At 54.3% G+C, this 25688-nt stretch overlaps 1 protein-coding gene and 1 long non-coding RNA gene across 10 annotated transcripts; both read left to right on the top strand.

Moving 5' to 3' along the window:
* LOC106509240 lies at positions 3691-7364 on the top strand. Its single transcript, XR_002337367.1, has 4 exons — positions 3691-4137; positions 4900-5046; positions 5201-5398; positions 6047-7364. It is a non-coding gene; the product is annotated as an uncharacterized LOC106509240 (long non-coding RNA).
* KIF12 (kinesin family member 12) lies at positions 8350-17089 on the top strand. Of its 9 annotated transcripts, none has more exons than XM_021067853.1 (19): positions 8350-9221; positions 9513-9578; positions 9677-9755; positions 9886-10013; positions 10117-10192; positions 10820-10954; positions 11120-11255; positions 12080-12171; positions 12363-12510; positions 13170-13288; positions 13371-13475; positions 14047-14149; positions 14232-14322; positions 14507-14593; positions 14950-15040; positions 15112-15216; positions 16060-16160; positions 16255-16373; positions 16692-17089. In XM_021067853.1, the coding sequence occupies exons 3-19, from the start codon at positions 9687-9689 to the stop codon at positions 16829-16831; spliced, it is 1845 nt and encodes a 614-aa protein (XP_020923512.1). In that variant the 5' UTR covers positions 8350-9221; positions 9513-9578; positions 9677-9686; the 3' UTR covers positions 16832-17089. The 9 variants fall into 9 exon arrangements, with proteins under 9 accessions (XP_020923512.1, XP_020923509.1, XP_020923493.1 ...); XM_021067850.1 differs by having other exon boundaries at positions 12339-12510; XM_021067834.1 differs by lacking the exon at positions 8350-9221 and adding an exon at positions 9239-9441 and having other exon boundaries at positions 12339-12510.

Here is a 25688-nt window from a genome sequence, read left to right as displayed (position 1 = left end):
GGGAGCAGCCAGGGCAGTGCCCAGCCCGGGCCACGGCCCAGGGCAGGGTCAGCTGAGCTGGAGGGGGTTGAACGAGCTGCCTGTATGCATCTTGGCTACCTACATCTTACCTTTTGGGAGAGGGGGTGGCCTGCTCGGCTCTGGCTAGCCTAGATGGCTTGGACAGAAATCCCTGACTCCCTGCCTAGGTCTCAGCAGCCAAAGGCCAGACCCTCTTGGGAACACAGAGCCCTCTGGCCAGCCCACACCCCACTCCCTGGCCAGCCCTTAAGTACCAGGCTGGAAATAACCAGTTCTCTCCACCCCTCGGGACTGTGGGCTCGCCCACCGCAGGGGCCGTGGTGGCTGGCTGGAGCGAGGCAGGAGGGTTGTCCCAAGAGAGGCCTCTTGGATTCTTCCAGCTGGGAGGCCCCTGCTCGCGGGCTGTGGGGGGTGCGGATGGAAGTTGGTTCACATCCGGGATTTGTCCCGACTCCTCCCAAGAGCTTCAAAAGCTGCCTTAGCAATTTGAGCCTCAGTTTCCTTATCCAGGAAATGGAGCCGATCCCTCCCTCTAGGGCCATTGTGAGAAATAATATAATAGGTGCGTGAGTTTCATAAACTGTAAAGTGCAACGCACACGGAAGAGTTCGTTGTGGGGGTGAACCGTTGATGTATATTCGAGGTGGTGAAGAGACAGTTCTAGTGTACCGTCTCAACTCACCTCTGGATAAATCGCAGCCCTTCTGAGAGTGTCAGTCTCCCTGACTGGAACATCTGGATCCTTGTTCCTACCGCAAAAGGTCCAATGACTTCAAGCATAGGCACTGAGCGCCTCCTTTGTCCCTTGCTCAAAGCATCCTAGACATCTTGCAGAGGGCGGTCCCTTTCCTTCCCCAGCTTGAAGGAATCCTTTCCTGAGGCCTCAAGATAATCCCAGGATGTACTCAGGAGCCCAGACAGAGGGCAGAGAGGAGAAGGCTTCTAGGGCTCAAACTTGGCCCTCAGAGTCAGGTTGCTGGTCGAGATCCTGTCTCATTCTCTTCCTGGCACGGAGACTTTGGCCAAGTCACTTAGCTTTACAAGCCTCAGTTTCCCCACCCATAACGGAGGGGGAATACTAAAACCACAGCAGGCTGTGGCTATGATTAAATTACATCCATTGCAGGGCTTAGCTCAATTCTCCACCCACTGTGCTTAATTCATCATGTCTGTTGCTATTAGAAGTAGCAGCAGCTAGGAGTTCATTGTTGGAGTAGCAACAGCGGTAAAATAGTAGTAGAATAAATACTCATCGGAGCCGTAGAGGGGATGGTAGTAGTAGTAGAAGGAATAATAGTAATAGTAGGCAGAGTACTGGTAGCAGTGGTGGTGGTATTAAGAAATACCCGTACTAATAACAGCAGTAGCAGAAGTATTGGCTGTAGTAATAGTAGCAGTAGAAGTACGAGCTGTGCTAGTGAACCGGGGTAGCCAGAGTAGCAGAAGAGGTAGTGGTTGTGGACGGACTAGTATGATAGTAGCAATATTGGGGCCAAAGGAAAGAGGGAAGGCTGAGAAAACTCAGCCCCTTCTAATTCTGGGGAGCCGGGACCGGATCCGGTTTATGGAAATGGGAAGGGGAGAGGGCTCCAGAGAGATGAAGGTGGCAAGAAGAAACGAAGTGGTGCAGAGCCCTAGAAACTGGTGCTAATCAAATCCCCCAGGCTTGGTGAGAGAGCATGACTCTGTTTTGGGGACAGAGCCTTGGGGCTGCGAGAGCTGTGTCTCCTCCCCTCCCCCTCCCCCTGGAGAGGCAGGGACAGAGTGTGTCCCTAGAAATTCCAGAGCCCTGGAGGGGCAGGGTCCTGGTTGCCTCTGGTCCATCGTCCTCCTCATACACTGAGGCTGTGTGTGTGTGTGTGTGTGTGTGTGTGTGTGTGTGTGTGTGTGTGTGTGTGTGTGTGTGTATTTCTCTCTTGGGTCACAGAGCAGAGAATGATGACTTTGTGGGCTGGGGAGATGTGCTTCCTGCTGCTCCAGCGGGACCAGCATTGAGGGCTTGGCAGCTGGACTTATGTGGAAGCCTCAGCTTCGTGTTCCAGATCCTCAGCTGCCAGAGGGGCGAGTCAGCAGCAGGGCTTGGCACCTGCCCAGGCGGGAACTCAGAGTCCTCAGGCTGATAAGGTGGGCGGGGCTTCCTGGGAAGAGCCTGAATAATCACAGGGAGGGGCCCTGGGCATCCCCAGGATCTGCTCATCTGGAAGAGTGAGTAAAGACAAGTTTTCATAGCCAGTACCATTTCCAGGGCTTCCACAGAAACTGCTGTCTTCCGGAAGTTTGGAGGATGAGCCCACCAAACTTCCCAGCCCTTGATCCCACTATGCAAGTTTGCTCTTCCGCTTGTCCCATCTGTGGGTCTTTCCTCATACTGTTCCCTTTGCCTGAAATGCTCTTCTTCTTCCTTCTGCCTGCCTCAATTTCTACCCATTCTTAAAGCCTCTCATGCCACCTCCTCCAGGAAGCCTTCCCAGATTTTCCAATCCTTCCTCTCCAGTAAGGATGCGCTTTGCTTGCCTGTGCTCCCATGGCACTCGGTTCCAGCTGCTATGAGTAATTCAGATTAACAGTCATGCCCTGATTCACCAATGAGTCCCTGCCCTCAGAGAGCTTAGAGTTTTCTGAGGCAGACAGATGTCAATGCCCCACTCCTGCCCCCACCAAACGGGTTCAGGTCATGGGGCTAGGAGGGGTGGGAGGGTGTGGGTCCTTAGAGGAGGGCTCTCATGCCAATCCAGGAGGGCTTCCCGGGAGAGGAGGCCGCTTCTCTACGCTCAACCAAACAGCACAAATGACATAGTGCATTGTTAGCACCTCGTTTGTGACCTGGCACATAGCGGGTGCTTTGGATGCACCCAATTAACATCTGAATGGAATGTGCAGCTTCGCCTTACCCATTGGACAGCTTCCTGTCACCCTGTGTGGAAGAACTCTAGAAAGGAAGAAAAAAATCTGAAAAACCCTTAATGGATCCCAAGGGCCCTGCAGACAGGGCCTGTGGGCAGCTCTGCTCTTTTCAGTCTATGATTTCTCAGTGGCTTCTAAGCTAGAAACGAAAAGAAGGGACCTCGAGCTGCAATAAGATGGCTCGTTCAGGAGTCTGGTCCCAAGAGAAAGGTGGATGTTCTCGATAAAGTAGACGCGAGGTCTTAAAATGCCCTTCAGGATGCAAGGAATTGCTCGGCTGGAACGTAGCCTAAGACATACACTGCGTAGGACAACTTTGGTCACCAAGGAACATTGAAAGCCGAAGTTGTCAGTCCTGGCGGTGCATCGAAACCATCTGGAGTGCTTTTGGAGCACGGATGCCTGGTCCCCACCCCGAACCCATTAATCAGAATCCTGTGGGTGGAGCCTGGAGTCTCCAGGTGATTCTGATGCCAGGGGTGGAGCTCCAGTGCCTTAAAGTATCACTCAGGATTTCCGCGGGGAAGAAGGCAGGGACGTGTTGAAGCCCAGAGGGGAGCGTGTTGCAGGAGGGACGGTAAAATAAGGCAAAGTGTGTACATAAAAGGTCAATGTCAGTTACCCGAGTCCAGTTTTGCAGAACAGCCTGCAGGAAAAGGCTGCAGAGAGTCGAGGACAGAATACAAGTTCTGGTGTCAGACAGATCCCCACCCCACCAAGGAGTGGGTGCCTGACCTTGGGAAGTTAACGGAACATCTCTGAGCCTCAGTTTCTTCATCTGTAAAATGGGAACAATCATAGGTGCCAACCTGAGGTTGCTTTAAAAATCCATTAAAGTCGAAAAAGCACCCAGCGTTCCATAAATATTAACTCCCAGTCCTCTGACCCAGAGGGTTCCAGACACAGGAGGCATCATTGTGCAAGAGAGGGTCCTTATTACACTTTAACATTCGTACACATGAACGTTATGGCTTTTAGAGGGTAAGTCATTCCTGGGGGAGCAGTGGGTGGATTGACTCAGGGAAAAGTTGTTTCTGTTTCTAAAGAGAAGAGCTGAGATCCCGGAAACAAGAGGAGTTTCAACAACCCAGGTCCTGTGATTTCACAACCACCTATAGCGGCTCATTTTCACCGAGAGATGAAGCTTGGCTTCAGGCAGGTTCATTTCCTCTGGCTGGACCTCCATGCCTTCATCAGACAGACAGACAGACAGTGAGTACACCTCTGTACCAGGCCCTGCGCTGGTGATGGGATCCCCTACGCTCACCCAACTCCTTGTCTAGTGGGAAGCCTGGCATGGCTTCCAGTACCCACCATACATAGCACGGTATGTGTGGCCTCAGAAGAGAAGAGCCAGGAGGGGTAACAGTGGAGGCCTGAGGGTGCCAGGGGGTTTCTGTGACTCTTAAAGTCTAAAGTCATTACTCTTCACCATGAATGTAACTGCTGTTCTGCGTGCTGGCCCCTTCGGTTTTTCCATCTGTAAAATGGGCTAAGTGGCCAGAAGTACATTAATCCAATGACCCCTGAAGTTCTCTGCTTTGGAGAATTTTGTGAAATGAGTCCCGAGGCCCACATTGATGTTCTAATTAAAAATTACAGCAAGTTCTCTTTGGAAAATTTCACAACAGGCCTTGGGCCCATCTGGCTGTTCCTCCAATGGGGGGGGGGGCGGGCGGGCAGGGAGTACAAGGAAAACGATGACAGCTGAGTGTCACGTGATAGAGACTGTCGCCCTCAGTGATCTTCCTGCTCCTCTTTCTTCCACCTCAGCCCAATGCAAGGCTATATGGCAGGGTGAGCCCTGGGCTGGGCTCGGCCTCTTCCCCCAGGGCCTCAGTCTCGGCACCTCACAAATGGGATGAGCCCTTCCGAGCAATGTGTGTGTCAGGAGGAGCAGAGGACAGTGACCCCTGGGCTTACCAGGGCTGGCTGGCGCCTGTCTTGCATCCTCTGGGAATTCTAAATTTGCAGCACATGGCTGGGTCCGAGCAGCTGGCTTGGCCGGGGAGCTGGGAGAGTGTCACCCGGCTTCTGGGCACATTTGAGAGCAGTTTTGTGGCAGGAGCTGATGAGCTCCATGATAAATGGCTCCCTAAATGAATCCTTACTTCAGAAGCTGTGAGTTTGCGGTTTGCCTTGAAAGGAAGGGAGGGAGGGAGGGCGGGAGGCTGGTGGCAGGGAGGGAGGCGAGGATGCCTCCAGCAGCCCTCTCGCCAGCCTCCCTTCCTGCTTCCCAGCTCCTTCCCTTCTTTCCACCATTTGTTGACTGCAGGGCCGAGTGCCGGCTCAGCTTGGAGACCCCAGCAATGAAGTCGACAGTCCCGGCTCGGGGACAGGAAGAGCGCTCCCATGTGATCAGCACTGTAATAGAGGGACACAGACAAGGTTCCAACCTGACCTGCTCGGTAGGGGGCGCTGGGAAGGTGATCTAAGGATGCGAAGGCTTGCAGGACAAATCCACCGCGTAGAAGTGAGCGCTCCTGGAAGAGGGCACAGCAGGGGCAAAGGTTTTAAAAAATCAAGGGAAAGCCTGGGAAAGCTTAGGGCTGGAGCACAGGAGGCCAGGGTTGGGGGGCGGTGGGAGTGGAGAGGGACAGCCACAGGGCTCTGCAGGAGAGGGTGCTCAAATGGCCTTGAATCTGAATGGCGGTCTTGAGTCCCAGTGGGGGACCTCAGACTTTATTCGGAGGCCCCAGGGAGTCAGGGAGGGTTTTCTCAGGGGTGGTGTCTGGGGCTGAAGGGAGGAGAATAAATTGCTGGGGCTGGAACCAGGAGCAGGGTGTGTAGGGGAGGGTCCTTTGATTGCTCACAGCAAGGCTGCTTTATTCAGTCCCTCGTGAAGTACCTCTTGAGGGCCTGCTCTCCCCTCTTCCGGGCACCAGGCTGGCCAGCCCCTGCCCAGTGCACAAGCTCAGGAGAAAACATATAGAAAGAAGGTGCCCGTGCTGGACAAAGCCTCCTTTGTGATGAGCCCTGGGGCCATGGTGGCACGATGCTCTGCTGCCCTCTAGTGAGGCCTGGAGATGCGCCCCTGCAGGGTCCGGGCAGCTACTGAGATGCTGCTGAGATGCTCTGGGCTTCCCTATAGGTCTTCTCTCTATCCCTCCCTCATCCACAGGGGTCCCACGGCTCCCGAGGAAAAGGAGCAGCCTCTGGGTAGAGGACAGGCTCAAAACAGGGTAAAGAGGGGCAGGGGACATGGAGGCACCCAGTCCCATCTGCGGGAACAGGCAGCATCATGGCCCAGGAGGAGCTTGGAAGGGCCCAGGTACTGAATTTTCTAAGTGAATAAACACAGGCTACACACAATGGTAACAGTGACGATGATGGTGGACACAGTGGGTGCTGTGACTATACGATTACGGGCACTGCTGGTTATGTAGGTATCGGTGGTGATGGTGGGAGTTTTGGTGATGATGGTGATGGGGTTATGGTGATGGTGGCGGTAATGATGATGATGATGGAGGTTGTGGCTAATATGACTATAAAGCTGGGAAGAACATTCTCGTGTGCGTCTATAGGTGGGAGTGTGCATTCGTTTCTATTGGGCACAGACCCAGGAGTGGAATTGCCAGGGCACAGGACAGGCACACGTCTAGTGTTAGTAGATGGTGCCAAACAGCTTTCCAAAAAAAAAAAAAAAAAAAAGGTTGTATTTACATGTAATGTATGAGTTCCAGATGCTCCACATCCCCATAGATACTCAAGCAGTGTCCATTCGGTTTGCTAATGTAGCTCAGGTGCCTAGAAGCCTGGCATACCGAGGAGACAATAAAAATTGGCTGAATGAATGCTCAGTTTAAGGGAGGCGGATGTTCGCAGTCACCACGAGAGGATAGAACCAGACCTCTGCTCCTGCTTGTGCACATCCAGTGAGGGACACAGTCTGATCCCGGGGGTGCGGGGGAGCCTGGTGCAAAAGTCCCTACCGAACAGCTCCTCATACCCCAATGTGCATACGTCCTCTGTCTTGGCACGTTTCTCAAAATCCCTTCAGCAGGGCAATCTGTTCAAACCAACCCCCACTACGATGTGAGGGATCCATAGCCTTTAACTCTCTTCAGGGCATTTAAAGGAGCAGCGTGTTCACTTACTGGGTTTACAACTGAAAAACACACCCTGAAGCAGACAGCACAGGACTTAGGGTTCCTGGTTCTAGGTTGACTTGGTTTGGCCATTTACAGCTGCTTTCTCCTTAGACAGCCTCCCCTGCCTACCTCTATTTTTGTTTGCTTTTTTTTTTTTTTTTTTTTTTTAAATTTGAAAGACAGGAACGGTAATTCTTGTCCTATCCACCTCAAGGATTCAAAACACATAACAGATTAAGGAACTTCAGAGTTGAAAAGAATCTTAGAGATCACTTAGGGACTTTTATTTATTTTTAAAAAAATTTTTAGGGCCGAATCCATGGCATATGGCAGTTCCCAGGCTAGGGGTCAAATCAGAGCAGCAGCTGCAGTCCTACACCACAGCCACAACACGGGATCCAGGCCACATGTGCAATACACCCCGCTGCTTGTGGCAACGCTGGATCCTTAACCCACTGAGAGTGGCCAGGGATTGAATCTACATCCTCATGGATACTAGTCAGGTTCTTAACCTGCTGAGCCATGATGGGAACCCTATTTTTGCTTTTAAGTAATTCTTTACAATATACGAATCATGTTCAATTACACTGTTTCACTGAAATGACAGAACTATATAACACCAGGGCAGGATCATGCATCTCTTTTCATGGGAAGGAAACAGGCTAAGACTTGTGCAGGGCTCTGTAGTATGCTGCTGGCAGAGCCAGAGACAGGGCCTCTTTGCTCTACCTACCTCTCCCTACAGATTCATCTAGAAAGCCCTATCAAACCAAAATGTCAAGTGGCTCTTGCTTGCATGCCTCCAGTGTATGCGCATCGCACTGCCACCCATGATAAATCATTTGCTAGTTTGGTGGCTCTGATAGCTGGCTGTCATTTGTGGTGGTCTAGAGCGTATTACATCGGGGGGGGGGATGATTGTTAGCGCTTTCATCTTAATGTGTTTGAGGGAAGAGGACTTTATAGAAGTATTCAGAGAATATGCAGAAATAGTCAGGATGACAATAAAAAAATAACAATTACTACCTACTGATGGTGTCACTTCCCTATTGGTAACCCTTTGATGGCTTCCTGATTTTCTGAGGAATGAGTCCAGAATTCTGTTTGTTTTTTGTTTTTTGTTTTTTTGTCTTTTTGCTTTTTCAAGGGCTGCTCCCACGGCATATGGAGGTTTCCAGGTTAGGGGTCTAATTGGAGCTGTAGCTGCCGGCCTACGCCACAGCCACAGCAATGCAGGATCTGAGCTGCGTCTGCAACCTACACCACAGCTCATGGCAATGCCAGATCCTTAGCCCACTGAGCCAGGCCAGGGATTGAACCCGCAACCTCACGGTTCCTAGTTGGATTCGTTAACCACTGAGCCACGACGGGAACTCCTGAGTCCAGAATTCTTTATGTGCCTTTCATGAGCTGAGTCCAACCTCAAACTACCTCTCAAGGCCACACACATCTCCACACCTCTCCCCGGCCTTCCTGCAGGATGCTCCTTCTGCCTGGAACACACTCACGCACCACTCTCACCTCCTACAAGCCTCTGAATTCACACACCGCCCCCCAAGCCCATGCACACTAGGTTGTACTTACCTGTCTCCCTAGCAAGACTATGAGCTTGAAAGGGTCAGAATCTGCATGTGATTCTCCTCCCTGGGGCCCTGCATGGGGACTGGCATTGAACCGGTGACTGCCCTGCCCCAGCAAATGCACAGACATCACTGCTGCTCTCATCAGCCAGAGCAGGGGAGGGTTAAACAACCACCCTGGCCTTGGTTCAGCTGCGGCATTGGTGAGGCAGGTGGCCCAGGGTTTAACCAGATGCTGCAGAGCCTGTTGGCAGCTCAGCTCATGAATTCAACCCAGCCACATCTTCCTGGAGCTGAGACCTGGGCCCCTCCCACCGTTCTAGACCCCTGTGCCCTCCCTGGGCTCTGAGTTGGAAGAAGCTGGAACAGCTGGGGAGGATTAGGTTGGGGAGGAAGATTGCAAAACTGGAGGAGGAGCATGTGGTCAGAGTGGGAAGAGCCTGGTCCACGTTCTGCCCAGACTTGCCCTGTGGCCTTGGCTGAGTCCTTCCCATCCCAGCCTCAGTATCCCCATCTGTGCAGAGGCTAGTCTAGGTGGTCCCTCCGGAAGGGACTGGCGAAGGACAAAGTGATCCTCGGCCCCAGAACCTCCTAGCTACAGACTCTCTCCACCACAGAGGTGGAGGTGTGTAAATCTTTAACTAGCTAGCCCTGGGCAGGCTCAAGCCTTTCCGGATGGATGGCTGCCTGGGACGTGGGGGATGAGGGTGGGGGATGTAAGGTGTGTAGAGCCAGTCCCAGTGTGGTGGAGAAGGGAGGGTATTGGGGAGGAGAAGGAAGGAGACTCGGGCGGAGCTAACTCTGTGTGCGAAGCAGGACATGGAGGAACGCGGATCCCCGGACGGGTAAGTACAGATTTAGGGAGGTTCGAGGAGCCGCTGGCGCAGGGATGGTTAACTCACAGTTGCTGCCATAGAGACCCCGCGCGGAACCTGGAGCAGGGGCCAGAGGGGCCTGAAACGCCTATCCAAGTGGTGCTAAGGTGGGTACAAGTTGGCGAGGAGGGGTCGGAGCGAGGAAGGGACTGATGGAGACTTCAGAGTGGACCATCCGTCCCCTCCGCGCCCCGTCGGACCACAGGGTGCGTCCCATGAGCGCGGCGGAGCTGCGTCGAGGGGAACAGAGCGCGCTGCACTGCTCAGGGACTCGGACTCTGCAGGTGAAGACCCCACCCGCTCCCCAAAAAACACCTACCCGGAAGACGTCAGGTCGCTGCCTCCCGGCAAATTTCCCCCAGGCTCCGCCCTCCCCAGAGTCCCCCGCTCCTTCTCCACCGCCCCCTTCCCCAGGTAAGTCCCCCAGGCGGGGGCCCCGACGTGGCGTTCCGCTTCGGCGCCGTGCTGGACGGGACGCGCACGCAAGAAGACGTGTTCCGGGCGAGCGGCGTGCGGCGCCTGGGCGAGCTGGCGCTGCGCGGGTGAGTGAGGCCCGGTGACGCCACGCCCCTCTCGCACGACCCCGCCCCAGGCCCCACCCCCTTGGGGCGCCGCCGGGTTAAGCCACACCCCTGCCGCCCCCAGCTTCTCCTGCACCGTCTTCACCTTCGGTCAGACCGGCTCCGGGAAGACCTACACCCTGACCGGACCTCCTCCCCAGGTGGGCCGAGCACACGCGGAGTCTCTGCAGTCCAGGGGTCGGTGGGCTGGAAGCCCTGGCGAGCCGCGGGCAGCGCAGACTCCCGGAGGAAAGGGGCTTCGACCATGCAGCCCAGCCCCGTTTATTTGCAGACAAAGAAACCAGGGGTTAGAGAGCTGAAGGGACTTGGTCAATATAGAACACCTGGGTTCAAATCGTGTCCCCTTTGCTTACTAGCTCTCAGTTTCTTCATCTGTAAAATGGAATTGATAGTACTGACTGAGAATTAATGAGATGTGTGGGAACTTGGCACAGTGTTTACAAAGGGTAATTATTCCTATTATTATTTTGTCTTTTTAGGGCCGCACCGGTGGCATATGGAGGTTCCCAGGCCAAGGGTCGACTCGGAGCTGTAGCCACCGGCCTACACCACAGCCACAGCAATGCCAGATCCTAGCCACGTCTGAGACAGCTCACGGCAAGGCTGGATCCTTAACCCACTGAGTGAGGCCAGGGCTCAAACCTGTGTCCTCATGGATGGTAGTCAGATTCATTACCACTGAGCCACGATGGGAACACCACAAAGGGTAATTATAATTGGTGGTGGTGATGGTAACCCAGCCCCAGGTCAGCTATTTCTGCCCTCAGGGGGAGGGGGTGCCGGTCCCCCCCAGCCTGGCTGGCATCATGCAGAGGACCTTCGCCTGGCTGTTAGACCGTGTGCAGCACCTGGGTGCCCCTGTCACTCTCCATGCCTCCTACCTGGAGATCTACAATGAGCAGGTGGGGGACTGAGATGAGCAGAAAGACAGCCTATAAGGAAAAGGAGGCATTTCTTTCCAAGGAGCCTGGATCAAGGGGTAGAATAAGTGGGGGACTATGGACCATGAGGTCTGGGGGTGGGACTCAGAGAGGCCAACCCCCTCACCCTCCATCCTCATCCCTCAGGTTCGAGACTTGCTGAGCCTGGGGTCTCCCCGGCCCCTCCCTGTTCGCTGGAACAAGACCCGGGGCTTCTATGTAGAGCAGCTGCGGGTAGTGGAGTTTGGGAATCTAGAGGCCCTGATGGAGCTTCTGCAAATGGGTGCGTGCTACTTCCAGGGAGTCTGGGATTACAAGGGATGCCCATTTTTTCCCCACCTGTTCACTGAGTGCCCTTGGAGCCCCAGGCTGGAGCTGTGGATTCAGAGATGACCCTTGTGGGAGTTTGGGCCAGCAAACCAACAATTCAGACACAGCCCAAGGATGTTTCCCATCCCTACCCCTCAGGCCTGCTGATTTTGCCTTCCAGATTCTTCCCACGGCTTCTCTCCAGCCTTGGGCTTCTGCCTGTCAGGCTTCAGTGTTACCCCCAGGAGGGGTCTCCCCACTTCAAGGCCTCTCCCTTTCAGTCCATGCAACTCTGTGTAGCAAACCACATCCCTCTTACCTGCCAGACCTTCCCCTGAGCGTAAAGATCTTACCTCTTAGTCTAGCCTTAAGGCCCTTCCTTTCCAGCCTCATTCATCCATTCATCAAATATTTATTGAGCACCCACCCTGTGGCCAGCCCCGGAGACCCTGGGACTCCGGGTTCCAGCCAAGCCTTGTGCTGTGCCACCCAGATGATCTCTCTGCTTGAGTTTCTCTCTGTCTACACAGCAGTAGAAGAGGTTTGGTACAACGTGTAGGAGCAGTAGGAGCAGTGTAGAGATAATATGAATCGGACTGACATTCTTCCACTCAGATCTCTCCAGCCCCCTTTCACCTATCTGTGCCAGAGCCCAACCCAACACCCATCAGTCCACGCTCCCACCTTTGTGCCTCCGCATGCGCTGGCCCCTCTACCAGGATGCCTTTGCCCCTTTTTCTTCATTGGTGACCATCTGCTCTTCCCACCACCTCCAGCCCCACGTGTTTTCCCCTCCAGGTCTTAGCCGTCGAAGGAGCTCCGCTCACACCCTGAACCAGGCCTCCAGCCGAAGCCATGCCCTGCTCACCCTCTACATCAGCCACCAAACTGTGAGTGCCCCAGCTTGGGGATGGAGCTGACCCCGGGCCACCCAGCAGACCCAGCAAGGGTCTGCCTCTGGATCTTTAAACCAACTTGGGTGTGCACAACAGGTACTGGTGGAAACCCTTGGCCTTGTGACTTTGATGGGGACAAGCCCCTCCCACATCCCCATCAGGCCCTGATCCCCCAACCCCAGCAGATGCCTCTTGTGGATCCCGGGGAACCGCCTGCTGGTGGGAAGCTGTGCTTCGTAGACCTGGCCGGCAGTGAGAAGGTGGCAGCCACAGGATCCCGTGGGGAGCTGATGCTTGAGGCCAACAGCATCAACCGCAGCCTGCTGGCCCTGGGTGAGGTCTGGGGCCGCTGGACTGACATCCCGAGCCCCTCCTCTGTGCCTGACTGTAGTTGTCCACAGTGGGGGAAACCAGAAGGGGCGTAATGCGTGGAGAAGAGGTCCAGAGCTGGGATCCTGAAGCCACCGTCCTTCTTCTGGCTGCAGCTTGCTGTTGTCCCGTGCTTTGAACTTTGTTTACAAATCTATAAACCCCGAGGATACAGTTAGGTTCTGACTGGGGAGGTAGAAAGGCCCAAGTGCAGAGGACGAGTCCGCAGACATGCAAGCTGTCCCTTGTCCCATTTAGAAAGACTGAGGCCCAGTGAGGGGAAGGGCACTGTCTTCCCACCTCCAGACCCTGCAGGTCGCTGGGCCCTGAGGTCCCTAAGAGCCGCACCTTGGCCTTCCTCTGCCTGCTCAGGGAGATGCTTCATTCAGTTCAACCCTCAGACATTTCTCGAACCTCCACCAAGGTCGAGGCCCTGGGGATCAGGGATGGACATGGCCATCTGTGCCCTCCAGGAGCCCCAGTCTGGTGGCAGAAGCCGATCGTGTGGAAAGAGGCATTTTAGAGACACATAGGCCGGGCAGAGATCCTGGCTCTGCAGCATACCAGCTGGGTGACCTTGAACGTGGAGGATAACCTTGCAGGGCCTTGCTTTCCCCACCCAGGTCACTGCATCTCCCTGCTGCTGGATCCACAGCGGAAGCAGAGCCACATCCCCTTCCGAGACAGCAAGCTCACCAAGCTGCTGGCGGACTCGCTGGGGGGCCGCGGGGTCACCCTGATGGTACCCGAGGGGGGCTGGCAGGGAGGCCTGGGTCCCGAGGGAGGTCTCCCAGAGAGGAGCACTCAGGGGCAGTCCTTCCCAGGTGGCCTGCGTGTCCCCCTCGGCCCAGTGCCTTCCTGAGACTCTCAGCACCCTGCGATATGCAAGCCGAGCTCAGCGGGTCACCACTCGGCCGCAGGGCCCCAAGGTGAGTGAAGCGAGATGCAGGCAGAGCGCCGGGCAGGGGAGATGGTGGGGAATCAGGCAGTAGTTGGAGCCTGAGTTAAGTCTAGGACCGAGTCAGAGCTGAGATTAGAGTTGGAGTCTTGATGATGGGGTTATGGTTGGGTGGGAGTGGGGTTGGGTCAGGTCCAGGTTAGGGCAGATCTAGGGTTGGAGTCTGACTGAGGATCTGATTCAGGGTCTGGCCAGCATCCCAATTGGTATTGTGATTAAGTCTGGGTTGGAGTCTGATGTGGGGACTTGTTTGGGGTCAGAATCTGGGCCAAGGTTTGAACAGAACTGAGTTTGGGATTGGACAGCGAGCAAGGACCAGCTTAGAGCTGTCCCTTCTGGCATGTGGCTGAGGCCACGAGGCACTTTGATGGCCTTAGAACAAGGTGCCCCCTCCAGGTGGGTATAGCCTTGGGCCAGGATTCAGGGCTGGCTGGTGGCACATGGGCTGGATTCGAGGCTCCACTCACTCCCCACCCGGAGCCCTTGTGCAGTGCGAAACGTGTACAACCATAAACAGCAGCTCTAGGCCTCTTTCTCTGCAGTCCCCCCTGGCAAAGCCGCCCCTGTGTTTGGAGACCGAGCTATTACAGCTCCGAGAGGAGAACTGTCGCCTGCGGTCCCAACTGGGCCAGATGGACCCCAAGGGTATGAGCTCCCCGGAAGTGGCGGTGAGATGAGAATAAGGTCTGGGACTGCTGGGGCCCCACCACCTCCCTCTTCCTTGTAGCCTCTAGCCTTGCTGGGGCCCGGGTCGCCTGGGCTCAGCGGAACCTCTACGGGATGCTACAGGAGTTCATGCTGGAGAATGAGAGGCTCAGGTAGGGCCCTGCCCCCAGCCAAGGGACTCTGTGGCCCGCCCCTCACTGCAGGGCTTCCTCTGTCAAGCCTGCTCTGCTTCTGTCCCCACCTGCCTCCTGGGGCTCCTGCTCTGCTGCGGTAAAGACGAGCTGACTGATACCCCCACCAGCCCTGCCTCCAGTCACTGTCCTGGGTTCTTCTCAGGAAAGAAAAGAGGCAGCTGCAGAGCAGCCGGGATCTGGCCCGGGATGAGCAGCGCGTCCTGGCACAGCAGGTCCATGAGCTCGAGAGGTGAGCACCACAGCAGCCTGGCCTCTAGACAGAGGGCCGGTGGGAAAGGGGCGGCTCAGTGAAATGAATAGGTCTGACTTCTGGATCCAGATCCCTTGGGTTCAGTTCCAGCTCTGTCCCCAGCTGTGTGACCGTGGGTGCTTCATTGAACCTCTCACTGCCTGGGTTTCCTCTTCTATAAAATGGGGATGATAGAGCACCTGCCTTTCAGGGTTATTTTAAACATCAGATCGCATGAGTTCAGATGTAAAGCACATAGTAAGTGCCTGGCACTAGTGTTTGTTAAAAGCAGGGACTTGGGGGCCAGCTGGGTGGTGGCGTTGAGGGCTGCAGGCAGACCCCACTGTTCTTTCCAGACGCCTCCTCTCTGCCTGCTACCTTCACCAGCCAGGCTCTGGCCCAGCCCCACCGTGTCCCTGTGTGATGACGCCACCTCCCCCCTGCCACGTGAGTCTCCGGCCAGCATGGGGAGGGGAGGAGCAGGGATGTCACGGAGCCGCTGACGTGACCTCTTGCAGGCCCTGCCACCCCTCTGCTCCTGTTCCTGCTGCCACCTCTGCCCCCTGTGCCGAGCACCGCTGGCCCACTGGGCCTGCCCACAGAGGGAGCTCCACATTCCCCAGGTAGGCAGGCTGAGGCTGGGGAGGGAAGGCTGGAGACGAGGACCTGGATCTGGGGGTCTGCAGTCTGGAAGGACTGCAGGACCCGGCGCTGGCTCACAACAAGGAGTGGCCGCTTTGAGTTCCTTCTGCCCAGGGTTCGAAATAGCTGTTTACCTCACATCCTACCTTCCTTCAGGAATTCACTCTGCCGTTTGCTTGTCTATTCATTCACTTACACGTCATTTATTTATGTATTTATTTATTTATTTGCTTTTTTATGGCCGCACCTGCAACATATGGAGGTTCCCAGGCTAGGGGTCAAATCGGAGCTGTAGCTGCCAGCCTACACCACAGCCACAGCAACGCAGGATCCAAGCTGCGTCTGCGACCTACGCCATAGCTCACTGCAACGCCGGGTCCTCAACCCACTGAACAAGGGCAGGGATCGAACCCACAACCTCATGGTTCCTAGTCGGATTCATTTCCACTGTGCTACAGCGGGAACTCCACGTCACTCATTACACATTTGCTTAATCACATGTTCGCTTACTCATTCAGTAACTCTCCTTTAAGCTCCTTGCTTTGTGCCAGCAGCCCCTGTTCTGGGCGCTGAGGATTCATAGACCAGATGTGGCCCCTGCCCCTGTAGAGTTCCTTGTCTCCAGAGAGGACATCATAAGTGCCACCCGCTGCCCATGGAAAAAGTGACCATGACCCTGCTCCTTTATGCTCACTTGACATTCTTAGTGCCCCATGGGGCAGGTGTGGCAGGGATGGTGGTGTCGAGGCTGGCACCATGGAAATGGGGTGTCACAGAGAGGCAGGGCTGAGGTCACCCAGAATGGGCTCGTGTCTTTCCTGCAGATGTTTGTCTCTAAGGCCCCAGGTGATGTGCCCCTGTCTGCTCGGCCCCCACCCTGGGCGCCCCCATGCAGCCCTGGCTCTGCCAAGTGCTCAAGAGAGAGGTGGGCCCGGCCCTGGGATCCTGGGGATGGGGTGGTGGAGGAGGCCCGGGAACTTGAAGGCTCACCTCCCACCCTCCAACTCACCCGGGCCCAGGAGTCACAGCGACTGGACTCAGACCCGAGTCCTGGCAGAGATGCTGACCAAGGAGGAAGTGATACCCTCTGCACCCCCACTGCCCGCGGGGCCCCTGAACACATCACCAGTGCCAAGAGGTGAAGTGGGGAGTGAGGGAAGGACCCCTAGTGTTTTCTGTGATCTTGGGCTAAACCCACCTTCTCCAAACCTTAGTCTTCCCATCTTTGAGATGGGGGCATATTAAGAGGTGAGAGTTCTGAGATCTCTCTATTTCCCAAACTTGAAATTCTCTTGCTAGGATCCCCTGCACTTCCAGATGTAGCTGGAGCCTACATCTGGTGTGCAGTGGCAGGAGGAGGGGCATGGATAGCACCAGAGGATGCTGGGACCCCAGTGGGCCTGGGTGGGGAGGGACCCAAGGGAGCGCCAGCCTCAAGTCTCACCATGCCCCTTAGGTGGGGCTGCAGTTCCAAACCTGGCCCGGAGGCTGGAGGCCCTCAGAGACCAGATCGGCAGCTCCCTGCGACGTGGCCGGAGCCAGCCACCCCTGAGTGAGGGCACGCGGAGCCCTAGCCGAGTCCTCCCTCCCTGCTGAGGGCAAAGTGGGAACCCAGGAGACCACAGTGCGACCTTGGACTGGGCTCTGTGCTCCTGGGCTGCAGTCTCCCCGTCTGTTGCATGGGGTAGTGGCCGCTGCTCCAGTCTGCAGCTGGGCTAGGGGAGAGGGCCGGTGGGGCAGTTTGGGGAAGCCAAGGGAGGGTGCCACCCCGAGCTAGATGAAGTGAGACTGGATTCCGGAGAAACCAGGCAGCAGGCGATGACATTTATGAATAAAGAGAGGCATCAGCTTCAAGTCTGGTTGGTCCTGTCCTCCGACTGGTCAGTCACTTGCACTTGGGGGAACCCCGGATTGGCCTGAGGAAGAGGAGGCAGGGATTCTTGGCAGAGATGTGTGCGCCTTTCCCTTCTGATTAGGAATATTCTGGGTTCCCACTGTCTTTCAGGTATTGTACAGGTTTTAATTGAGCAGCTACTATATGCCATGGGGCAGGTATGGGGAAACTGAATGGCGAGCATCTCCATGAGGGAGGCCTGGGGGAAACAGACTTGGCCTTACACTGGGGCAGGTGGTGGACCGAGGGGCTCGCACTCTCTATGCCAGCTGCATGTGCCCTGGTGCTGGAGGGATCACAAAGCCTGGGTTCTGATGCCACAGGCTTGCTCTGAGTCCCTGGGCAAACCGCACCCTCTCCCTGGACCACTTTCTGATTTCCAATCAGTTAGATGGAGGACATGGCTCCCTGGCCAGTTGCTCTCTCGTGAAGGTCAAGGAGCTCAGAAGTATCTTGAGGCCCAGCACAGCGCCCAGGAGGACACAGGGGGTCTACAGTTAGGGGTAAATCCAAACATCACATGAGAACTTGGAGTTCAAGTGGGAGGACCTCAATACAGAAAGAGCCACAGGGCTGCTCTAACTCTCCTATTTTCTCACTAGGGAAACTGAGACCCACATGGCTCATTCCTTTGTTTGTTCATACATTCATTCACTTGTTCAGTCAACAAACACCACTAGCATCAACTATAAATCGGAGTAGCAAAGAAGACCAACAAGGGACAAGCTGGCTTTGCCCAGGGAGCTCGTGGCCTGGTGGGGGACAGACAGACATGTACGATCTCACACATGGCTTGGATGCGGGAGGCCCGGGGCGCCAGAGTGACGGTCACCCGGTCAGAATTGCTGGGGGAGTCAGGGAAGGTTTCCCAAAGAGGCCACGATTAAGGCTCAGAGGGTGAAAGGCCAATGGCCAAGGGCAGGTGGAGGGGCTGCAGAGGCAAAGGCTCAGGGGCCCCTGGGTTCCAGAGGTTGCTGGGGCCAGGAAGTGCATGGCCTTGTCAGCCACGGGGGGAGTTGGGTTTGTCCCGAAGGCAAAGGGGAGTCACTAGCCTAGATTTACACCGAGGTCATGCTGGCCACTGTGGCAGGTGGACTGAGCAGTGAGGGTGAGCTGGAGGTGGGGGACCAGTGTAGGGAGAGAGACGATGCCTCGACCGGTGGTACCTGAGCTGGGCATCCCTTAAAACCTGGGCTTGGGCCAGACCCCAGGCAGGCCAGCCTCAGCCACGGGCTTGGGGAGCACTGGGGGAGGGCCAGGCCGAGGCTGGAGGGCAAGTCAGTGAGCTCTGGGGAGTGTCAGGGAGCCTGGGGACACCTTGGGGCAGGATCACAGGTATCATCTGGAGCAATTTTCAGACCTGCTCACAGACCTGGCCTGAGAAAATGAAGTCCAGCTGCCCCCAGGCCGCTCCCCCAGTGCAAGACCAAGCAAGGAAAAACCCAGCCCTCTGGTACCCACCATGGTGGAAAGCAGCCCTGGGAATGGTCCCTAATTAGGCCCTCTTTTCTCCAGGGAGGTAAAGACCTGCAGACAAATGCAGGGTGCCTTCAGGCTACACTCGATTGTGCGCTGTGACTTGGGGCAGGTGAGTGGGCCTCTCTGAGCCTCTCTAAGCCTCTCCCATGGCTGGGACTCCTGAGTCTCTGCAGAGCTTGTCCCTGAAGCTGGGGCAGGCAGAGTCAGCCCATGCTGGAGCCCCCAGTGGCCAGGTATTGACAGGCAAGACCTGGGCCTGAGAATTGAGGTGTCTGTGGAAGGCTAGACCGCCGAGGCAGAACCGGGGGATGTGGGATGAGGGCCAGACACCGGTGGATGGGATTCAGTCCATAGACTGGACAACGAAAGCTCCAGTCTCAGCATCATCACCTACCCTGCGTGATCCTGGGCAGGTAACTTCACTGCTTTGAGCCCAAGTCGCCTCATCTGCAGAAGAGGCACAAGGATAATAGCCCCTCAGAGGACACCCATGGGGATTAAAGACATATGGAAAGACTGCAGCACGAGGCTTCGCCTGTTGCAGACCATTTAGGCAAAGGCAGCTTTTAGTCAACGTGACAATTGATGGAGTTGACAATCTGGGTTCCAGAAGAATTTATTGGGAACCTACTTTGGGCCAGCACCGAACAAAGCACAAGAAGCCTTACCTCCAAAACAGACAAGAAGCAAGAAAATGGGCCACATCCACAGGAAGTCAGATGGTGATGAAGGCTGTGGAGCAAAATAGAGCAGGGAGGTCTGACTGTCAGGATGGGTGCAATTCTAAATAAGGGGTTAGAAAAAGTCCCCGCAGGTGCCCTTTGTGCAGACCTAGGGGGTAGAAGGAGGGTGAGCCTCGTTAATGCCCAAAAGCCACTTTTTCCTACTCTCAGGGAAATTTTTTTTTTTTTTTTGTCTTTTGTCTTTTTAGGGCCACACCCATGGCATATGGAGGTTTCCAGGCTAGGGGTCCAATCAGAGCTACAGCTGCTGGCCTATACCACAGCCACAGCAACACCAGAGCCTTAACCCACTGAGTGAGGCCAGGGATCGAACCAGCAACCTCATGGTTCCTAGACGGATTTGTTTCTTCTGTGCCACGATGGGAACTCCGGCTCTCAGGAATTTTGATGCCACATCAGCTTGTGTGGCTCTGCAGGTTTGATCCTGGACTTCTCCTCTCCCTGGAGCCCTTATCTCCCTTCCTCTCCTGGGGCCCTGCTTGCTGGGAGGTCTCCAGCCTCAGGCAGAGGAGGCCCCTGGCACCAAGCGCCAAAAGTTTCCTTGACCGCCTTGGGAAGAATGGACAGGGACCACCCAGGGGGACCCTGGCTGTTGGCGGTTCATTCGTGTTTGGACGATTCCTTCTCCAGCTGGAGCCAGCCAGGAGTTTCCAGTTTCCTAGTTCCAGCTCAGCAAAAGCCCTACTTCCTTTCTCAGAAAGAGAGGGAGAAACCAGGACTCAAGGCAACTAAGTCTCCACTCCCCCATCTCATAAACCACGCATCCATCTCCCAATCAGCATCCTTACTCTAGAACGACTGCTTGTCCAAAGCCCTTAAACCCTGGAGGAATTCCATAGGACTTCAGTGATGTATCAAGACTCTTCCAAATCCAGTTTATTTTACCGAGCGCTGTGGATTCCACGGGACACTGCTGGCTGGCATTCCCCAGAACCCTGGAACTGGCATAAGCTCTCTGGCCCCATGAAACAGGGTAGCGTTTCTCCAAACAGTCAACATTTAGAAGAAAGTCTCTGGTACATTCGAATTGGGGGCAGCTCTTGGAAATCCTGAAGCTCTGTAGGAATTTCCCAGAATTCCACATTCCTAAAAGAACTCTCTGAAATTGTAAAACATTGCGTAGAAATTGAGTAGGATTCTCTGGAATCTTCGGGTGGGGATGGGGAGGTTTGCCAGTACTCACGAGTCTCTAAAATGCTGGTAAATCTCGGGATCGACCTTGCTGTCTGGAACCGTGGCTGAGTTCTCCCGGTCCCTGGGGACTCCAGCTCCTCACCAGTGCAGAATGGGGAGCATGGCTTGAAAGCATGACCGGAGGACAACAGAAACTTCAGGAAAAGCATTCCTGTGGACGCTTGTGTTTAAAAGGCTATAAGGTCTCATCTCAGTGACCAACCCCAAGATAGCCCCCAAGAGGCAGAGAGAACACGAGAGTTTGGGAAGACACTACTGTCCAAAGAATCTCACCCCCTCTCTCTCTCTGCATCAGCCTTCTCTGCCTCCCACATGTACTCTGCTTTCTCTCACTCGGGGTCTTTCTTGCCTTTGTCTAATGATACATCTACCCCAATTCATATTCATTCAGTTTTGTACACAACAGGTTAATTTCAGTCCCTTTGAGGGATATTTTGTGCCCTCTTAGATTATTTTTTTCCTTCTTATTGAGCTTACAAAGACTTGTCTTCCTTTATATTAAGCAAACATACATGGTGGAGCAGGGTTGTGCAGGTGGCAGGGGTTTTGCTATGAGACAAGGAGCAGCAACTCCTGGGAGTTGTAAAGAGGTTGGTGCTGTGGTAGGAGAACAGTTCTGGGGTCAGGAGACCTAGGTTCTAAGCCTCTTGCTGACCAGCCAAGAAAGATCTCTAAAGGCTGACCATAGGTGTCTTGCTCTAGAAACTTCCTTCAGCCCATGGCTCTGATCACACTGTCTCTCATTTATCAGACATTGACTAAGTCCTTGAAGACCAGGCATGAGGAACAGAGGCATGACCTTGAGCCACTGCTCTGTTCTCAAAGAGCTTCCAGCCAGGTGGGAGAAAAGAACAACCAAAGTGACGATGCTTGGGAGTTCCTGTCGTGGCTCAGTGGTTAATGGATCCGACTAGGAACCATGAGTGCTCAGGTTCGATCCCTGGCCTTTCTCAGTGGGTTAAGGATCCAGCGTTGCCATGAACTATGGTGTAGGTTGCAGATGTGGCTCGGATCCCACGTTGCTGTGACTCTGGTGTAGGCTGGCGTCTACAGCTCTGATTAGACCCCTAGCCTGGGAACCTCCATATGCTGTGGGAAACGACCCTAGAAAAGGCAAAAAAAAAAAAAAAAAAGTGACCATGCTATGCAATGGAATAAATAATACCAATTACCAATTGTATCCGGTGCCAAGCATCGTTGCTAGCACTGGCCATGTATTAATGCATTCATTGCTCTGTACAGCTCTCTTGGGTAATAAGAGTGAGGAAACCAAGGCTTTTTCCCCAAGGAATTTTCCCAAGGTCCCACAGATCACAGGTGGCAGAAGTGGGATTTGTACCAGGGTGGTCAGGCTCTTGAATAGGTGATCTCGACAGCCATGCCCGGTGCCACTCAGTGGGGCCACAGAGGAAGGAAAAATAGAGGAGCAGTTTCTATCTGAACAGGAACAGTGAGCAGAGGAGAGCAGCCTCCTTGAAGAAGTTGGGCTCCATCAAACCCAGTACCAACCCAGCAAAGCCAGGCCACAGAGAGGTCTTTGGTGAGGTAGAGGAAGGGACGTCCCAAGCTCTTTTCCCCCATGGAGGAGATGTCATTACCCCCAGAGGTAAGGACAACCTAACGAAGGAAGGTTCTGTGCAGCCTTTCCAGAACCTAGAGAATTAGAAATGGATCTTGAAGTCCAACCTTTGTGGGCTGAGCAGGGCGATCTGGGTGGCCTCCAGGCTACAGAACTTTGGCAAAGCTACTCTCAGCCTCTCTGCTCAACATATGGCTGTGGGAGCCTGGGCAAGGTAGTTAACCCCTCTGAATCTCAGTCCTCCTCTGCAAAGCAGGGATACGGTTGGTTTATGCAGAGAGAAGTTAATGGGCACAGAGGGGATGATGCGAGGATTAAGAAAGTGAATCCATGTAAACCGTTTAGGACACAGAGCCTGGCCTGTGGTCAGTGTTAAATAAATGCTAATTGTTAATACTATTTTTATTACTCATGGATGCTTTCAGCGCAAACATTCTACCAGTCCTCGTCTCCGGGAGAGGGATTGCATTGACATCTGGACTCGGGTTATGTAGACTCGTGAACTTGACGTCCAACTCTGCCAGCTTCTTCCTGCAAGGTGAGCCTTCTCATACGGATTCTTGCAGGGAGAGGGTGTCCCTTCAGGACTCTGTCACCCAATGCAAAATCCAGAGAAGGGTTCCCACTGCCCGTCCAGGGAAGCTGATTGCAAGAGATGCATCTCTCTTCATTGAAGAAAGGCCAGTGGGACTTTCCAGGGAGTCTGGCTTGCCTTGTAATTTCAGGAAAGAGCTATTTTAGTCCCTCCACGGATATTGGGTGACGTCAACTCACTCAGCCAGGAGTCAGGCAGGCCTCTGGAGGTCCGGTTTAATGCAGGCCAGATAAGACCAGCCTGCAAAGAGCAGGGGAGCTCCTGTGTCATCTTCCCGTGTGCAGACAGGCCTTTGAAAGTTTATTCCTTTGGGATTTCCCTTCTTCCGGGGTATAAAAGGAGACTGTCCCTGGGGCAGCTGGATTTCAGGGACACTCAGCTCCAAAGTGACTCATTTTTGGAGCTGCTTCTCCAGGCTAAGCCACCCACTCCCACGACCAGGAGGCTAAATGGACAACATCTAAGGGTACCGTCCACCCAGGGCTAACATTTATTAGTTGCTAAGCTCTCTTCAAGGAGCAAGAACATGATATGTTTCTCATCATTAAATTCTTGCTCCTGGAGTTCCCGTCGTGGCTCATCACAAGCAAATCTGACTAGTATCCATGGGGATGTGGGTTCAATCCCTGCCCTCTCTCAGTGGGTTATGGATCCGGTGTTGCCATGAGCTGTGGTGTAGGTTGCAGACGTGACTTGGATCCTGAGTTGCTGTGGCTGTGGTTTAGGCCGGCAGCTGCAGCTCCAGTTCGCCTTCTAGCCTGGGAACCTCCATATGCCGCAGGTGCGGCCCTAAAAAGACAAAAAAAGAAAAAACCTTACCCTATGAGCTCTTATGAACCCCATTTAACAGAGGAAAAGACTCAGGTTGAGACAGTTGTAGTCAGTTAAGGCCAAATAGGCAGAAAGGGGTCACAGCCATAATTGGAACTCAGGACTCCCGGGTGCAAAGTTCAGCTGCTGACCATGACTCTGCTGCATCAACCTTTAGGGACCCCCAGCTGTGTTACACAGACTAATTCAAAATCGCTGATGCAAGGGAACGGGGCTCTTGGCTATTTAAATTGTGCCACTGATTATCCCAGTCACTCATGCACCTGAGTACTCATTCATGGATTTTTTTTTTTTTTTTTTTTTTTTTTTTTTTTTTTTTTTGCTTTTTAGGGCCACCCCTGTGGCTTATGGAGGTTCCCAGGCTAGAGGGTGAATCGGAGCTGCAGTTGCCAGCCTACGCCAGAGCCACAGCAATGCCAGATCTGAGCCGCGTCTGCAATCTACACCACAGCTCATGGCAACACCGGATCCTTAACCCACTGAGCGAGGCCAGGGATCGAACCTGCGTCCTCATGGTTGCTAGTCAGATTCATTTTCCCACTGAGCCACGATGGGAACTCCCTCATTCAAGGATTTAGCTATGGTGATTTCAACCCCTGGTTTCCCCAGGTGTCTTCTAGGTGGGCGGTCCTTGGGGATCTGACCTACATTTCTGCCTCCCAGTTCTAAGTCAGTCCATAAGCATGTGGTCACTGAGAGCCTATTAAGTGTCCAGGACAGTGCTGGGTCCCAAGGAAGAAGAGAAGGGTCAGGTCTTGGTGTGGCAGAGATTGAGCATGCTCTTGCCTGGGGAAGGGAGAACCAGGCTCAGGTAAGCGGACTCCTGCTGTGAGGGGGTCCAGTGAAGGGGGACACCCACCCCTCTGCTCCAGCGGTCTGAAAGAACATGGCCAAGGGCATGCTGTTTATCAGGGGACAAGGGTCTCAGGGACCAGCAGAGTGACAGGGTGTCAGGGAGACATATCTGGGCTGGGATGACTACTCATTGGCTGGGCAACCTTTGTCATTAGATCACGTGATCTCTCAGCCTCAGTTTCCCCATCTGCAGAACAGGGCTGTTGTCATAGCGAGATGATGGAGGCTTAACGGGAGGATTCGTAAGACGTGTTGTAGAGTGCTTAGCACAGGGCCTGGCACACAGTATGTGCTTAATCAAGGGATTACAGGTTATTGCAGCCTTGGTGGTCCATAGCAGCAATACCCTATTCTGGTTCACCAGGAGAATTTATTTGTTTTTTTATTTTTGTCTTGTTAGGCCTGCACTTATGGCATATGGAGGTTCCCAGGCTAGAGTTGAGTAGGAGCTGCAGCTGCCTGCCTACACCACAGCTCACAGAAATGCTGGATCCTTAACCCACTGAGCGAGGCCAGGGATCGAACCTGCATCCTCGTTAACCACTGAGCCACGTCAGGAATTCCCCCCAGGAGAATTTAATTCACTGAATAGGGAACTTTTCTTTTGGTCTTTTTGCCTTTTCTAGGGCCGCTCCTGCGGCATATGGAGGTTCCCAGGCTAAGGGTCTAATCAGAGCTGTTCCTGCCGGCCTATGCCAGGGCCACAGCAATGTGGGATCTGAGCTGTGTCTGCAACCTACACCACAGCTCACGGCAACGCCGGATCCTTAACCCACTGAGCGAGGCCAGGGATTGAACCAGCAACCTCATGGTTCCTAGTCGGATTCATTAACCACTGTGCCACGATGGGAACTCTGATAGGGAACTATTTTTAAAAGGGTCCCATTTGGAGTTCCCTGGTAGCACAGTGGGTTAAAGATCCGGTGATCACTGCAAGTGGCTCAAGTTGCTGCTGTGGTGAAGGTTTGATCCCTGGCCCAGGCAACTTCTGCATGCCAAAAAATAATAATAAAATAGCCCCATCTAAGCATCCAGCTCTGAGGCTGGAATGAGGCGAAGCAAAGCAGAAGCTGAGTGTTTTACACTCACCAGGGGCATATAAGGAGGCTTGGGGTGAGGAAGGCTGGGTTCTAGCCCTGGTTCAACCACTTCTGTAGGCCTTTGCTCTAGGTCTCTGGCTGGAGGGCTGGAACAAACCCCAGTGGGCTTTCTAGGAGTTCTCTGCTGCCCTCTAGTGGACATGGGACACTCTCACCATCTCACAGCTTAATTTCTGCCCTGTA

Source organism: Sus scrofa, chromosome 1 (genome assembly GCF_000003025.6).
Source record: "Sus scrofa isolate TJ Tabasco breed Duroc chromosome 1, Sscrofa11.1, whole genome shotgun sequence".
Classification (NCBI taxonomy): Eukaryota; Metazoa; Chordata; class Mammalia; order Artiodactyla; family Suidae; genus Sus; species Sus scrofa.
This window is presented reverse-complemented; position numbering and strand designations above follow the sequence as displayed.